The sequence below is a fragment of the Telmatherina bonti genome (genome assembly GCF_933228915.1).
Source record: "Telmatherina bonti genome assembly, chromosome: 10".
Classification (NCBI taxonomy): Eukaryota; Metazoa; Chordata; class Actinopteri; order Atheriniformes; family Telmatherinidae; genus Telmatherina; species Telmatherina bonti.
This window is the reverse complement of record NC_136628.1, coordinates 38,932,626-38,947,774: the sequence shown is the minus strand read 5'-3', so window position 1 is coordinate 38,947,774 and position 15,149 is coordinate 38,932,626. Positions and strand designations below refer to the sequence as shown.

General features: G+C 54.4%; 1 protein-coding gene across 1 annotated transcript in view; it reads left to right on the top strand.

Moving 5' to 3' along the window:
- LOC306761377 (polyunsaturated fatty acid lipoxygenase ALOX15B) overlaps positions 1 to 15,149 on the top strand; it is a gene marked incomplete at both ends in the record, with an annotated part of 56,913 nt that overhangs the window by 40,533 nt on the left and 1,231 nt on the right. The window contains 3 exons of the mRNA XM_079247500.1: positions 12,522 to 12,691; positions 12,809 to 12,924; positions 13,391 to 13,491. Of these exons, the coding sequence (XP_079103626.1) occupies positions 12,522 to 12,691; positions 12,809 to 12,924; positions 13,391 to 13,491 (387 nt within the window). The remainder of the gene's footprint in view (positions 1 to 12,521; positions 12,692 to 12,808; positions 12,925 to 13,390; positions 13,492 to 15,149) is intronic.

Genomic DNA, 15,149 nt, shown 5'->3' with positions numbered 1-15,149 from the left:
GGGGCCAGGATTTGTTGGGGACCAGGTTTAGTTAGGGACCAGGATTTGTTGGGGACCAGGTCCAGTTAGGGACCAGGATTGGTTAGGGACCAGGTTCAATTATGGACCAGGATCGGTTGGGGACCAGGTTCAGTTACGGACCAGGAATGGTTGGGGACTAGGGCCCGTTAGGGACCAGGATTGGTTGGGGACCAGGATGGTCGGGGGACCAGGTCCAGTTAGGGACCAGGATTGGTTAGGGACCAGGTTCAATTATGGACCAGGATCGGTTGGGGACCAGGTTCAGTTACGGACCAGGAATGGTTGGGGACAAGGGCCCGTTAGGGACCAGGATTGGTTGGGGACCAGGATGGTCGGGGACCAGGAACAGTTGGGGAACAGTATCAATTGGGGACTGGGTTCAGTTAGGGACCAGGATTGGTTGGGGATCAGGTTCAGTTAGGGACTAGGACTTATTGGGGACCAGGTTCAGTTAGAGACAAGGATTGGTTGGGGACCAGGATCAGTTGGTGACCAGGTTCAGTTACGGACCAGGATTGGTTGGGGACCAGGTTCTGTTAGGGACCAGGATTGGTTTGGGTACAGGTCCAGTTAGAGACCAGGATTGGTTGGGGACCACTTTCAGTTGGGGACCAGGATTGGATGGGGGCCAGGGTCGGTTCGGGACCAGGTTCAGTTAGGGGCCAGGATTTGTTGGGGACCAGGTCCAGTTAGGGACCAGGATTGGTTGGGGGCCAGGATCGGTTGGGGACCGGGATCAGTTGGGGGCCAGGTTCAGTTAGGGACCAGGATTGGTCGGGGACCAGGTTCAGTTAGGGACTAGGACATATTGGGGACCAGGTTCAGTTAGAGACCAGGATTGGTTGGGGACCAGGATCAGTTGGGGACCAGGTTCAGTTAGGGACCAGGATTGGTTGCGGACCAGGTTCTGTTAGGGACCAGGATTGGTTGGGGACCAGGATCAGTTGGGGACCATGATTGGATGGTTGCCAGGATCGGTTGGGGACCAGGATCAGTTGGGGGCCAGGTTCAGTTAGGGACCAGGATTGGTTGGGGGCCAGGTTCAGTTAGGGACCAGGATTGGTTGGGGACCAGGATCAGTTGGGGACCATGATTGGATGGTTGCCAGGATTGGTTAGGGACCAGGATCAGTTGGGGGCCAGGTTCAGTTAGGGACCAGGATTCGTTGGGGACCAGGTTCAGTTAGGGTCCAGGATTGGTTGGGGACCAGATTCAGTTAGGGACCAGGATTAGTTGGGGACCAGATTCAGTTAGGGACCAGGATTGGTTCGGGACCAGGTAAAGTTACGGATCAGGTACATTTAGGTACCAGGATTGGTTGGGGACCAGGTTCAATTAGGCTCCAGGATTGGTTGGGGACCAGATTCAGTTAGGGACCAGGATTGGTTGGGGACCAGGTTCAGTTAGGGTCCAGGATTGGTTGGGGACCAGGTTCAGTTAGGGACCAGGATTGGTTGGGGACGAGGTTCAGTTAGGGACCAGGATTGGTTAGGGACCAGGTTAGATTATGGACCAGGATCGGTTGGGGACCAGGTTCAGTTAGGTACCAGGAATGGTTGGGGACCAGGTCCAGTTAGGGACCAGGATTGGTTGGGGACGAGGTTCAGTTAGGGACCAGGATTGGTTGGGTACCAGGTTCAGTTAGGGACCAGGATCAGTTAGGGACCACTTTCAGTTGGGGATCAGGTTCAGTTAGGGACCAGAATTGGTTGGGGACCAGGTTCAGTTAGAGACAAGGATTGGTTGGGTACCAGGATCAATTGGTGACCAGGTTCAGTTACGGACCAGGATTGGTTGGGGACCAGGTCCAGTTAGGGACCAGGATTGGTTGGGGGCCAGGATCAGTTGGGGACCGGGATCAGTTGGGGGCCAGGTTCAGTTAGGGACCAGGATTGGTCGGGAACCAGGTTCAGTTAGGGACTAGGACATATTGGGGACCAGGTTCAGTTAGAGAGCAGGATTGGTTGGGGACCAGGATTGGTTGGGGACCAGGTTCAGTTAGGGACCAGGATTGGTTGGGGACCAGGTTCTGTTAGGGACCAGGATTGGTTGGGGACCAGGATCAGTTGGGGACCATGATTGGATGGTTGCCAGGATCGGTTGGGGACCAGGATCAGTTGGGGGCCAGGTTCAGTTAGGGACCAGGATTCGTTGGGGACCAGGTTCAGTTAGGGTCCAGGATTGGTTGGGGACCAGATTCAGTTAGGGACCAGGATTGGTTGGGGACCAGGTTCAGTTAGGGACCAGGATTGGTCGGGGACCAGGTAAAGTTACGGATCAGGTTCAGTTAGGGACCAGGATTGGTTGGGGACCAGGTTCAGTTAGGCTCCAGGATTGGTTGGGGACCAGATTCAGTTAGGGACCAGGATTGGTTGGGGACCAGGTTCAGTTAGGGTCCAGGATTGGTTGGGGACCAGGTTCAGTTAGGGACCAGGATTGGTTTGGGACGAGGTTCAGTTAGGGACCAGGATTGGTTAGGGACCAGGTTCAATTATGGACCAGGATCGGTTGGGGACCAGGTTCAGTTAGGGACCAGGAATGGTTGGGGACCAGGTCCAGTTAGGGACCAGGATTGGTGGGGGACCAGGATGGTTGGGGACCAGGATCAGCTGGGGACCAGGATCAATTGGGGATCAGGTTCAGTTAGGGACCAGGATTGGTTGGGGGCCAGGTACAGTTAGGGACCAGGATTGGTTGGGGGCCAGGTTCACTTAGGGACCAGGATTGGTTGGGGACCAGGATCAGTTGGGGACCATGATTGGATGGTTGCCAGGATCAGTTGGGGTCCGGGATCAGTTGGGGGCCAGGTTCAGTTAGGGACCAGGTTCAGTTAGGGACTCGGACATATTGGGGACCAGGTTCAGTTAGAGACCAGGATTGGTTGGGGACCAGGATCAGTGGGGACCAGGTTCAGTTAGGGACCAGGATTGGTTGGGGTCCAGGTTCTGTTAGGGACCAGGATTGGTTGGGGGCCAGGTTCAGTTAGGGACCAGGATTGGTTAGGAGCCAGGTTCAGTTAGGGACCAGGATTGGTTGGGGGCCAGGTTCAGTTAGAGACCAGGATTGGTTGGGGGCCAGGTTCAGTTAGGGACCAGGATTGGTTGGGGGCCAGGTTCAGTTAGGGACCAGGATTGGTTGGGGACCAGGTTCAGTTAGGGACCAGGATTGGTTGGGGACCAGGATCAGTTGGGGACCATGATTGGATGGTTGCCAGGATCGGTTAGGGACCAGGATCAGTTGTGGGCCAGGTTCAGTTAGGGACCAGGATTGGTTGGGGACCAGGATCAGTTGGGGACCATGATTGGATGGTTGCCAGGATCGGTTGGGGACCAGGATCATTTGGGGACTTTGTTCAGTTAGGGACCAGGATTGTTTGGGGACTGGGTTCAGTTAGGCACCAGGATTGGTTGGGGACCGGGTTCAGTTAGGGACCAGGATTGGTTGGGGACCAGGTTCAGTTAGGGACCAGGATCAGTTGGGGACCAGGTTCAGTTAGGGACCAGGATCGGTTGGGGACCAGGTTCAGTTAGGGACCAGGATCGGTTGGGGACCAGGTTCAGTTGGGGACCAGGTTCAGTTAGGGACCAGGATTGGTTGGGGACCAGGTTCTGTTAGGGACCAGGATTGGTTGGGGGCCAGGTTCAGTTAGGGACCAGGATTGGTTGCGGGCCAGGTTCAGTTAGGGACCAGGATTGGTTGGGGACCAGGATCAGTTGGGGACCATGATTGGATGGTTGCCAGGATAGGTTCGGGACCGGGATCAGTTGGGAGCCAGGTTCAGTTAGGGACCAGGATTGGTTGGGGACCAGGTTCAGTTAGGGAATAGGACATATTGGGGACCAGGTTCAGTTAGAGACCAGGACTGGTTGGGGACCAGGATCAGTGGGGGACCAGGTTCAGTTAGGGACCAGGATTGGTTGGGGTCCAGGTTCTGTTAGGGACCAGGATTGGTTGGGGGCCAGGTTCAGTTAGGGACCAGGATTGGTTAGGAGCCGGGTTCAGTTAGGGACCAGGATTGGTTGGGGGCCGGGTTCAGTTAGAGACCAGGATTGGTTGGGGACCAGGATCAGTTGGGGACCAGGTTCAGTTAGGGACCAGGATTGGTTGGGGACCAGGTTCATTTAGGGACCATGATTGGTTGGGGGCCAGGTTCTTTTAGGGACCAGGATTGGTTCGGGGCCAGGTTCAGTTAGGGGCCAGGATTGGTTGGGGGCCAGGTTCAGTTAGGGACCAGGATTGGTTGGGGACGAGGTTCAGTTAGGGACCAGGATTGGTTAGGGACCAGGTTCAATTATGGACCAGGATCGGTTGGGGACCAGGTTCAGTTAGGGACCAGGAATGGTTGGGGACCAGGTCCAGTTAGGGACCAGGATTGGTTGGGGACCAGGATCAGTTGGGGACCATGATTGGATGGTTGCCAGGATCGGTTGGGGACCAGGATCAGTTGGGGGCCAGGTTCAGTTAGGGACCAGGATTCGTTGGGGACCAGGTTCAGTTAGGGTCCAGGATTGGTTGGGGACCAGATTCAGTTAGGGACCAGGATTGGTTGGGGACCAGGTTCAGTTAGGGACCAGGATTGGTCGGGGATCAGGTAAAGTTACGGATCAGGTTCAGTTAGGGACCAGGATTGGTTGGGGACCAGGTTCAGTTAGGCTCCAGGATTGGTTGGGGACCAGATTCAGTTAGGGACCAGGATTGGTTGGGGACCAGGTTCAGTTAGGGTCCAGGATTGGTTGGGGACCAGGTTCAGTTAGGGACCAGGATTGGTTTGGGACGAGGTTCAGTTAGGGACCAGGATTGGTTAGGGACCAGGTTCAATTATGGACCAGGATCGGTTGGGGACCAGGTTCAGTTAGGGACCAGGAATGGTTGGGGACCAGGTCCAGTTAGGGACCAGGATTGGTGGGGGACCAGGATGGTTGGGGACCAGGATCAGCTGGGGACCAGGATCAATTGGGGATCAGGTTCAGTTAGGGACCAGGATTGGTTGGGGGCCAGGTACAGTTAGGGACCAGGATTGGTTGGGGGCCAGGTTCACTTAGGGACCAGGATTGGTTGGGGACCAGGATCAGTTGGGGACCATGATTGGATGGTTGCCAGGATCAGTTGGGGTCCGGGATCAGTTGGGGGCCAGGTTCAGTTAGGGACCAGGTTCAGTTAGGGACTCGGACATATTGGGGACCAGGTTCAGTTAGAGACCAGGATTGGTTGGGGACCAGGATCAGTGGGGACCAGGTTCAGTTAGGGACCAGGATTGGTTGGGGTCCAGGTTCTGTTAGGGACCAGGATTGGTTGGGGGCCAGGTCCAGTTAGGGACCAGGATTGGTTGGGGACCAGGATCAGTTGGGGACCATGATTGGATGGTTGCCAGGATCGGTTGGGGACCAGGATCAGTTGGGGGCCAGGTTCAGTTAGGGACCAGGATTCGTTGGGGACCAGGTTCAGTTAGGGTCCAGGATTGGTTGGGGACCAGATTCAGTTAGGGACCAGGATTGGTTGGGGACCAGGTTCAGTTAGGGACCAGGATTGGTCGGGGATCAGGTAAAGTTACGGATCAGGTTCAGTTAGGGACCAGGATTGGTTGGGGACCAGGTTCAGTTAGGCTCCAGGATTGGTTGGGGACCAGATTCAGTTAGGGACCAGGATTGGTTGGGGACCAGGTTCAGTTAGGGTCCAGGATTGGTTGGGGACCAGGTTCAGTTAGGGACCAGGATTGGTTTGGGACGAGGTTCAGTTAGGGACCAGGATTGGTTAGGGACCAGGTTCAATTATGGACCAGGATCGGTTGGGGACCAGGTTCAGTTAGGGACCAGGAATGGTTGGGGACCAGGTCCAGTTAGGGACCAGGATTGGTGGGGGACCAGGATGGTTGGGGACCAGGATCAGCTGGGGACCAGGATCAATTGGGGATCAGGTTCAGTTAGGGACCAGGATTGGTTGGGGGCCAGGTACAGTTAGGGACCAGGATTGGTTGGGGGCCAGGTTCACTTAGGGACCAGGATTGGTTGGGGACCAGGATCAGTTGGGGACCATGATTGGATGGTTGCCAGGATCAGTTGGGGGCCGGGATCAGTTGGGGGCCAGGTTCAGTTAGGGACCAGGTTCAGTTAGGGACTCGGACATATTGGGGACCAGGTTCAGTTAGAGACCAGGATTGGTTGGGGACCAGGATCAGTGGGGACCAGGTTCAGTTAGGGACCAGGATTGGTTGGGGTCCAGGTTCTGTTAGGGACCAGGATTGGTTGGGGGCCAGGTTCAGTTAGGGACCAGGATTGGTTAGGAGCCAGGTTCAGTTAGGGACCAGGATTGGTTGGGGGCCAGGTTCAGTTAGAGACCAGGATTGGTTGGGGGCCAGGTTCAGTTAGGGACCAGGATTGGTTGGGGGCCAGGTTCAGTTAGGGACCAGGATTGGTTGGGGACCAGGTTCAGTTAGGGACCAGGATTGGTTGGGGACCAGGATCAGTTGGGGACCATGATTGGATGGTTGCCAGGATCGGTTAGGGACCAGGATTGGTTGTGGGCCAGGTTCAGTTAGGGACCAGGATTGGTTGGGGACCAGGATCAGTTGGGGACCATGATTGGATGGTTGCCAGGATCGGTTGGGGACCAGGATCATTTGGGGACTTTGTTCAGTTAGGGACCAGGATTGTTTGGGGACTGGGTTCAGTTAGGCACCAGGATTGGTTGGGGACCGGGTTCAGTTAGGGACCAGGATTGGTTGGGGACCAGGTTCAGTTAGGGACCAGGATCAGTTGGGGACCAGGTTCAGTTAGGGACCAGGATCGGTTGGGGACCAGGTTCAGTTAGGGACCAGGAATGGTTGGGGACCAGGTCCAGTTAGGGACCAGGATTGGTGGGGGACCAGGATGGTTGGGGACCAGGATCAGCTGGGGACCAGGATCAATTGGGGATCAGGTTCAGTTAGGGACCAGGATTGGTTGGGGGCCAGGTACAGTTAGGGACCAGGATTGGTTGGGGGCCAGGTTCACTTAGGGACCAGGATTGGTTGGGGACCAGGATCAGTTGGGGACCATGATTGGATGGTTGCCAGGATCAGTTGGGGTCCGGGATCAGTTGGGGGCCAGGTTCAGTTAGGGACCAGGTTCAGTTAGGGACTCGGACATATTGGGGACCAGGTTCAGTTAGAGACCAGGATTGGTTGGGGACCAGGATCAGTGGGGACCAGGTTCAGTTAGGGACCAGGATTGGTTGGGGTCCAGGTTCTGTTAGGGACCAGGATTGGTTGGGGGCCAGGTTCAGTTAGGGACCAGGATTGGTTAGGAGCCAGGTTCAGTTAGGGACCAGGATTGGTTGGGGGCCAGGTTCAGTTAGAGACCAGGATTGGTTGGGGGCCAGGTTCAGTTAGGGACCAGGATTGGTTGGGGGCCAGGTTCAGTTAGGGACCAGGATTGGTTGGGGACCAGGTTCAGTTAGGGACCAGGATTGGTTGGGGACCAGGATCAGTTGGGGACCATGATTGGATGGTTGCCAGGATCGGTTAGGGACCAGGATCAGTTGTGGGCCAGGTTCAGTTAGGGACCAGGATTGGTTGGGGACCAGGATCAGTTGGGGACCATGATTGGATGGTTGCCAGGATCGGTTGGGGACCAGGATCATTTGGGGACTTTGTTCAGTTAGGGACCAGGATTGTTTGGGGACTGGGTTCAGTTAGGCACCAGGATTGGTTGGGGACCGGGTTCAGTTAGGGACCAGGATTGGTTGGGGACCAGGTTCAGTTAGGGACCAGGATCAGTTGGGGACCAGGTTCAGTTAGGGACCAGGATCGGTTGGGGACCAGGTTCAGTTAGGGACCAGGATCGGTTGGGGACCAGGTTCAGTTGGGGACCAGGTTCAGTTAGGGACCAGGATTGGTTGGGGACCAGGTTCTATTAGGGACCAGGATTGGTTGGGGGCCAGGTTCAGTTAGGGACCAGGATTGGTTGCGGGCCAGGTTCAGTTAGGGACCAGGATTGGTTGGGGACCAGGATCAGTTGGGGACCATGATTGGATGGTTGCCAGGATAGGTTCGGGACCGGGATCAGTTGGGAGCCAGGTTCAGTTAGGGACCAGGATTGGTTGGGGACCAGGTTCAGTTAGGGAATAGGACATATTGGGGACCAGGTTCAGTTAGAGACCAGGACTGGTTGGGGACCAGGATCAGTGGGGGACCAGGTTCAGTTAGGGACCAGGATTGGTTGGGGTCCAGGTTCTGTTAGGGACCAGGATTGGTTGGGGGCCAGGTTCAGTTAGGGACCAGGATTGGTTAGGAGCCGGGTTCAGTTAGGGACCAGGATTGGTTGGGGGCCGGGTTCAGTTAGAGACCAGGATTGGTTGGGGACCAGGATCAGTTGGGGACCAGGTTCAGTTAGGGACCAGGATTGGTTGGGGACCAGGTTCATTTAGGGACCATGATTGGTTGGGGGCCAGGTTCTTTTAGGGACCAGGATTGGTTCGGGGCCAGGTTCAGTTAGGGGCCAGGATTGGTTGGGGGCCAGGTTCAGTTAGGGACCAGGATTGGTTGGGGACGAGGTTCAGTTAGGGACCAGGATTGGTTAGGGACCAGGTTCAATTATGGACCAGGATCGGTTGGGGACCAGGTTCAGTTAGGGACCAGGAATGGTTGGGGACCAGGTCCAGTTAGGGACCAGGATTGGTTGGGGACCAGGATCAGTTGGGGACCATGATTGGATGGTTGCCAGGATCGGTTGGGGACCAGGATCAGTTGGGGGCCAGGTTCAGTTAGGGACCAGGATTCGTTGGGGACCAGGTTCAGTTAGGGTCCAGGATTGGTTGGGGACCAGATTCAGTTAGGGACCAGGATTGGTTGGGGACCAGGTTCAGTTAGGGACCAGGATTGGTCGGGGATCAGGTAAAGTTACGGATCAGGTTCAGTTAGGGACCAGGATTGGTTGGGGACCAGGTTCAGTTAGGCTCCAGGATTGGTTGGGGACCAGATTCAGTTAGGGACCAGGATTGGTTGGGGACCAGGTTCAGTTAGGGTCCAGGATTGGTTGGGGACCAGGTTCAGTTAGGGACCAGGATTGGTTTGGGACGAGGTTCAGTTAGGGACCAGGATTGGTTAGGGACCAGGTTCAATTATGGACCAGGATCGGTTGGGGACCAGGTTCAGTTAGGGACCAGGAATGGTTGGGGACCAGGTCCAGTTAGGGACCAGGATTGGTGGGGGACCAGGATGGTTGGGGACCAGGATCAGCTGGGGACCAGGATCAATTGGGGATCAGGTTCAGTTAGGGACCAGGATTGGTTGGGGGCCAGGTACAGTTAGGGACCAGGATTGGTTGGGGGCCAGGTTCACTTAGGGACCAGGATTGGTTGGGGACCAGGATCAGTTGGGGACCATGATTGGATGGTTGCCAGGATCAGTTGGGGTCCGGGATCAGTTGGGGGCCAGGTTCAGTTAGGGACCAGGTTCAGTTAGGGACTCGGACATATTGGGGACCAGGTTCAGTTAGAGACCAGGATTGGTTGGGGACCAGGATCAGTGGGGACCAGGTTCAGTTAGGGACCAGGATTGGTTGGGGTCCAGGTTCTGTTAGGGACCAGGATTGGTTGGGGGCCAGGTTCAGTTAGGGACCAGGATTGGTTAGGAGCCAGGTTCAGTTAGGGACCAGGATTGGTTGGGGGCCAGGTTCAGTTAGAGACCAGGATTGGTTGGGGGCCAGGTTCAGTTAGGGACCAGGATTGGTTGGGGGCCAGGTTCAGTTAGGGACCAGGATTGGTTGGGGACCAGGTTCAGTTAGGGACCAGGATTGGTTGGGGACCAGGATCAGTTGGGGACCATGATTGGATGGTTGCCAGGATCGGTTAGGGACCAGGATTGGTTGTGGGCCAGGTTCAGTTAGGGACCAGGATTGGTTGGGGACCAGGATCAGTTGGGGACCATGATTGGATGGTTGCCAGGATCGGTTGGGGACCAGGATCATTTGGGGACTTTGTTCAGTTAGGGACCAGGATTGTTTGGGGACTGGGTTCAGTTAGGCACCAGGATTGGTTGGGGACCGGGTTCAGTTAGGGACCAGGATTGGTTGGGGACCAGGTTCAGTTAGGGACCAGGATCAGTTGGGGACCAGGTTCAGTTAGGGACCAGGATCGGTTGGGGACCAGGTTCAGTTAGGGACCAGGATCGGTTGGGGACCAGGTTCAGTTGGGGACCAGGTTCAGTTAGGGACCAGGATTGGTTGGGGACCAGGTTCTGTTATTGACCAGGATTGGTTGGGGGCCAGGTTCAGTTAGGGACCAGGATTGGTTGCGGGCCAGGTTCAGTTAGGGACCAGGATTGGTTGGGGACCAGGATCAGTTGGGGACCATGATTGGATGGTTGCCAGGATAGGTTCGGGACCGGGATCAGTTGGGAGCCAGGTTCAGTTAGGGACCAGGATTGGTTGGGGACCAGGTTCAGTTAGGGAATAGGACATATTGGGGACCAGGTTCAGTTCGAGACCAGGACTGGTTGGGGACCAGGATCAGTGGGGGACCAGGTTCAGTTAGGGACCAGGATTGGTTGGGGTCCAGGTTCTGTTAGGGACCAGGATTGGTTGGGGGCCAGGTTCAGTTAGGGACCAGGATTGGTTAGGAGCCGGGTTCAGTTAGGGACCAGGATTGGTTGGGGGCCGGGTTCAGTTAGAGACCAGGATTGGTTGGGGACCAGGATCAGTTGGGGACCAGATTCAGTTAGGGACCAGGATTGGTTGGGGACCAGGTTCATTTAGGGACCATGATTGGTTGGGGGCCAGGTTCTTTTAGGGACCAGGATTGGTTCGGGGCCAGGTTCAGTTAGGGGCCAGGATTGGTTGGGGGCCAGGTTCAGTTAGGGACCAGGATTGGTTGGGGACGAGGTTCAGTTAGGGACCAGGATTGGTTAGGGACCAGGTTCAATTATGGACCAGGATCGGTTGGGGACCAGGTTCAGTTAGGGACCAGGAATGGTTGGGGACCAGGTCCAGTTAGGGACCAGGATTGGTTGGGGACCAGGTTCAGTTGGGGACCAGGTTCAGTTAGGGACCAGGATTGGTTGGGGACCAGGTTCTGTTAGGGACCAGGATTGGTTGGGGGCCAGGTTCAGTTAGGGACCAGGATTGGTTGCGGGCCAGGTTCAGTTAGGGACCAGGATTGGTTGGGGACCAGGATCAGTTGGGGACCATGATTGGATGGTTGCCAGGATAGGTTCGGGACCGGGATCAGTTGGGAGCCAGGTTCAGTTAGGGACCAGGATTGGTTGGGGACCAGGTTCAGTTAGGGAATAGGACATATTGGGGACCAGGTTCAGTTAGAGACCAGGACTGGTTGGGGACCAGGATCAGTGGGGGACCAGGTTCAGTTAGGGACCAGGATTGGTTGGGGTCCAGGTTCTGTTAGGGACCAGGATTGGTTGGGGGCCAGGTTCAGTTAGGGACCAGGATTGGTTAGGAGCCGGGTTCAGTTAGGGACCAGGATTGGTTGGGGGCCGGGTTCAGTTAGAGACCAGGATTGGCTGGGGACCAGGATCAGTTGGGGACCATGTTCAGTTAGGGACCAGGATTGGTTGGGGACCAGGTTCAGTTAGGGACCATGATTGGTTGGGGGCCAGGTTCTGTTAGGGACCAGGATTGGTTGGGGGCCAGGTTCATTTAGGGGCCAGGATTGGTTGGGGGCCAGGTTCAGTTAGGGACCAGGATTGGTTGGGGACGAGGTTCAGTTAGGGACCAGGATTGGTTCGGGACCAGGTTCAATTATGGACCAGGATCGGTTGGGGACCAGGTTCAGTTAGGGACCAGGAATGGTTGGGGACCAGGTCCAGTTAGGGACCAGGATTGGTGGGGGACCAGGATCGGTTGGGGACCAGGATCAGCTGGGGACCAGGTTCAGTTAGGGACCAGGATTGGTTGGGGACCAGGTTCAGTTAGGGACCAGGATCGGTTGGGGACCAGGTTCAGTTAGGGACCAGGATTGGTTGGGGACCAGGTTCAGTTAGGGACCAGGATTGGTTGGGGACCAGGTTCAGTTAGGGACCAGGATTGGTTGGGGACCAGGTTCAGTTAGGGACCAGGATTGGTTGGGGACCAGGTTCAGTTAGGGACCAGGATCGGTTTGGGACCAGGTTCAGTTAGGGACCAGGATTGGTTGGGGACCAGGTTCAGTTAGGGACCAGGATTGGTTGGGGACCAGGTTCAGTTAGGGACCAGGATCGGTTGGGGACCAGGTTCAGTTAGGGACCAGGATTGGTTGGGGACCAGGTTCAGTTAGGGACCAGGATTGGTTGGGGAACAGGTCCATTTAGGGACCAGGATTGGTTGGGGACAACTTTCAGTTGGGGACCAGAATTGGATGGGGGCCAGGATCAGTTCGGTACCATGTTCAGTTAGGGACCAGGATTTGTTGGGGACCATGTTCAGTTAGGGACCAGGATCGGTTGGGGACCAGGTTCAGCCCTCCTGGAATAAGAAAATGTGAATTAAGTAGTAATTTCAGGGAGCATGTTGGTGGTGTTCCGGTCCTTCCAGGCAGTGGGTTCTGGTCTGAAGGCGATCCGTGTCCTTCTGAAGCGGGCGTCCGCCAGGATTACCTATCAGTCCCTGTGCGTCCCTGATGACCTGTCAGAGCGCGGCGTGGACAACCTGCCCCACAGCTTCTACGCAGAGGATGCAGAGAAAATCTGGGACGTGCTGTATGGGTAATCAAACGCACCTCAGCTGAGTTTAAAAATGGTGCAGATTAAAGTGTGAAGTCTGGCGATCAGGACGGACTCTCCTTCCCTCGGTGTGTGTGTGTGTGTGTGTGTGTGCGGCAGATTTGTGGCCGGCTGGGTGGACCTGTATTACAGTGGAGACCATGAGGTCCAGAGTGACTCCGAACTTCACAACTGGATCACAGAAATCAACACACACAGCTTCAAACGCAGCTCAGGTGTGTTTTTTTCATTCTCAACCTGTTTGTTGAAGAATCAGAAAACTTTGTTTATATAAGAAAAATCTAAAAATCTTCAGATATAAAATGTAGCATTTCTGTCTGTGTAATCTGAATATGTTTAGCTTTGATGGTATCTTTTCATCCCAAACTGATCTCATCCCTAAAGCTTCCTGTAGACTCCGCCCACAGAGAGGGAACCAATTTGGTTTTAAAGTTTTCTGTAAAAATAAAATTGTTTGAAGGAAAGAGGAAGTGAACGATCCCTGGTTGGGTTTAACGGATGGTTTTGCTCCTGATCTGACAACACGGAACAAAGACGTTCTATAAACAAAGATGATCACTTCCACATCCAACACAGAATTAAATCAGCTGTTCATTAATCATCTAATCCTTGCTGATCTTCCTCTGCGCGTAGAAGTAAATGTGGACACAATTTACTTCTAACCAGACTCTGAAATTCCAGGTTTCCCGCAGTCCTTCTCCACCAAGGCAGAACTTTCCAAGTATGTCACCATGTTGATTTATTCCTGCTCAGTTCTGCACGCCGCCGTTAACTTCTCTCAGGTGAGTCGCAATAAACGCACATTAGAGCCCTGTTCCCACCGAGCGGCTCGGTTCCGTTAGAAACCTGGCCAGGTGAGGGATTACAGGAACTCAAGCGGGGTAGGCTGGGTTTGGCCCAGGGATCCTCCAGGACACAACGACCTAGTTGTTTCAATCAGGTGTGCTGATGCAGGGAAACATCCTGTACCTGCAGACCTCCAGGACCAGATTTACACAACCCCGCTTTAGCCCAACAACTAGTCACATTGTGCATCTATTGCTTTGTGGACGATACCCCGTAAAGGTGCGGTTGCTGTGGAAACCAGATCAGAGTTGACCAAATAAAACCTGTTAGGAGATAGTGCTTTCATGTGTTTTCTTCCTTTTGGTTTCCTGTTTTATTTTGTAGTTTTCTGTGTCTTCTTCTGTTTCTCAGTATTTGTACTCCTTGGTTTCTGTTCCCACTAGCTGGTCCATTCTTAGTGTTCTCTGTGAGTCTACGTACCGGATTTCCATGGTCCGCAATAAAGTCTGTGTTCGGCGACAACTCTGCATTCGCCCTTTTGTCTCTGCATTTTGATCCACCTCTCCAGAACAGAAACCGTCCCAAGTCTTGAGGTGGAATCAGGTCCATTTATCCTCTACGCCAGGGGTCTCCAATAGCCCCCGTGAGCCACCGTCCTGCACGTTTCAGTGTTTTCCCGCTGCAACACACCTGAACCAAATCAATACCTCATTACCAGGCAGGTGCAAAAGATGACAAGTTGTTGGAGAACCTTTTTTATTTTAATCAAGTGTGTTGTAGCAGGGAACCACCAAAACCTGCCGGATGATAGCTCACGAGGACCGGAGTTGGAGGCTGTTGCTATACGCTAATGACGGACACGAGCATGTCATCCATCGCTTGCGTCTTTTACCTGCTAATTTGGATCAGTTTTCTGAGAGCTTGTGGACACAAATGGAGCAGTACCACCATGAACCACTGGGGGCAGTGTTGAAGAGGAGAGCTGATGTGTGACGAGAGAAAGGGACAAATAGGTGTATTTAATGTCCTCTCAGACCATCACCATCTTCTAAGCCGTCTGAAAAGAGGCGAACTCTGCGCTGCCCTCTGGTGGACAGATCGGCTTACAACCACGCTAGCGTTGAGGATGCATGGTGACGACAGTGAAGTGGATGTACCTGCATGTGAAAGAAGCAGCAGAAAAGCCCTTTAACAGACTGAAAACAGGGAACAAGATGTCGTTATAGCCAAACTAAATTCTTTCCAGCGTCTTTCCATCGTCTGAAACATGTAAATGTCAAATTTGTCCTTTTTCCTTTAGACATCAGATCAGTTTCTGTCCATATCCACTCTGTTTCTCATCCGTTTTTCTTCTACAGTTCAGCCCATCAGGCTGTCCGCATTTCAGTTCTGGTTTTGTTTCTTCTGGTCAGATGAGACCAGAACAGAAAACCTCAAGGCTTCATCAGCACAGTGAAGTATGGCGGCGGCAGCATCATACTGTGGGATGTTTCCATCTGGTCATGTAACTGTGGCTGAAAGGTGACTTCAGGATGCTCCGTTTTGCACCCTGCTGCGATGGCGTCCAAGCTTGGCCTGATGACAGAAGACTTCACTGCGTCGTGGTGTTTTTAAACCCATGTTTTCTGTCATGTCCTCTCATCGTCTCTCTGCA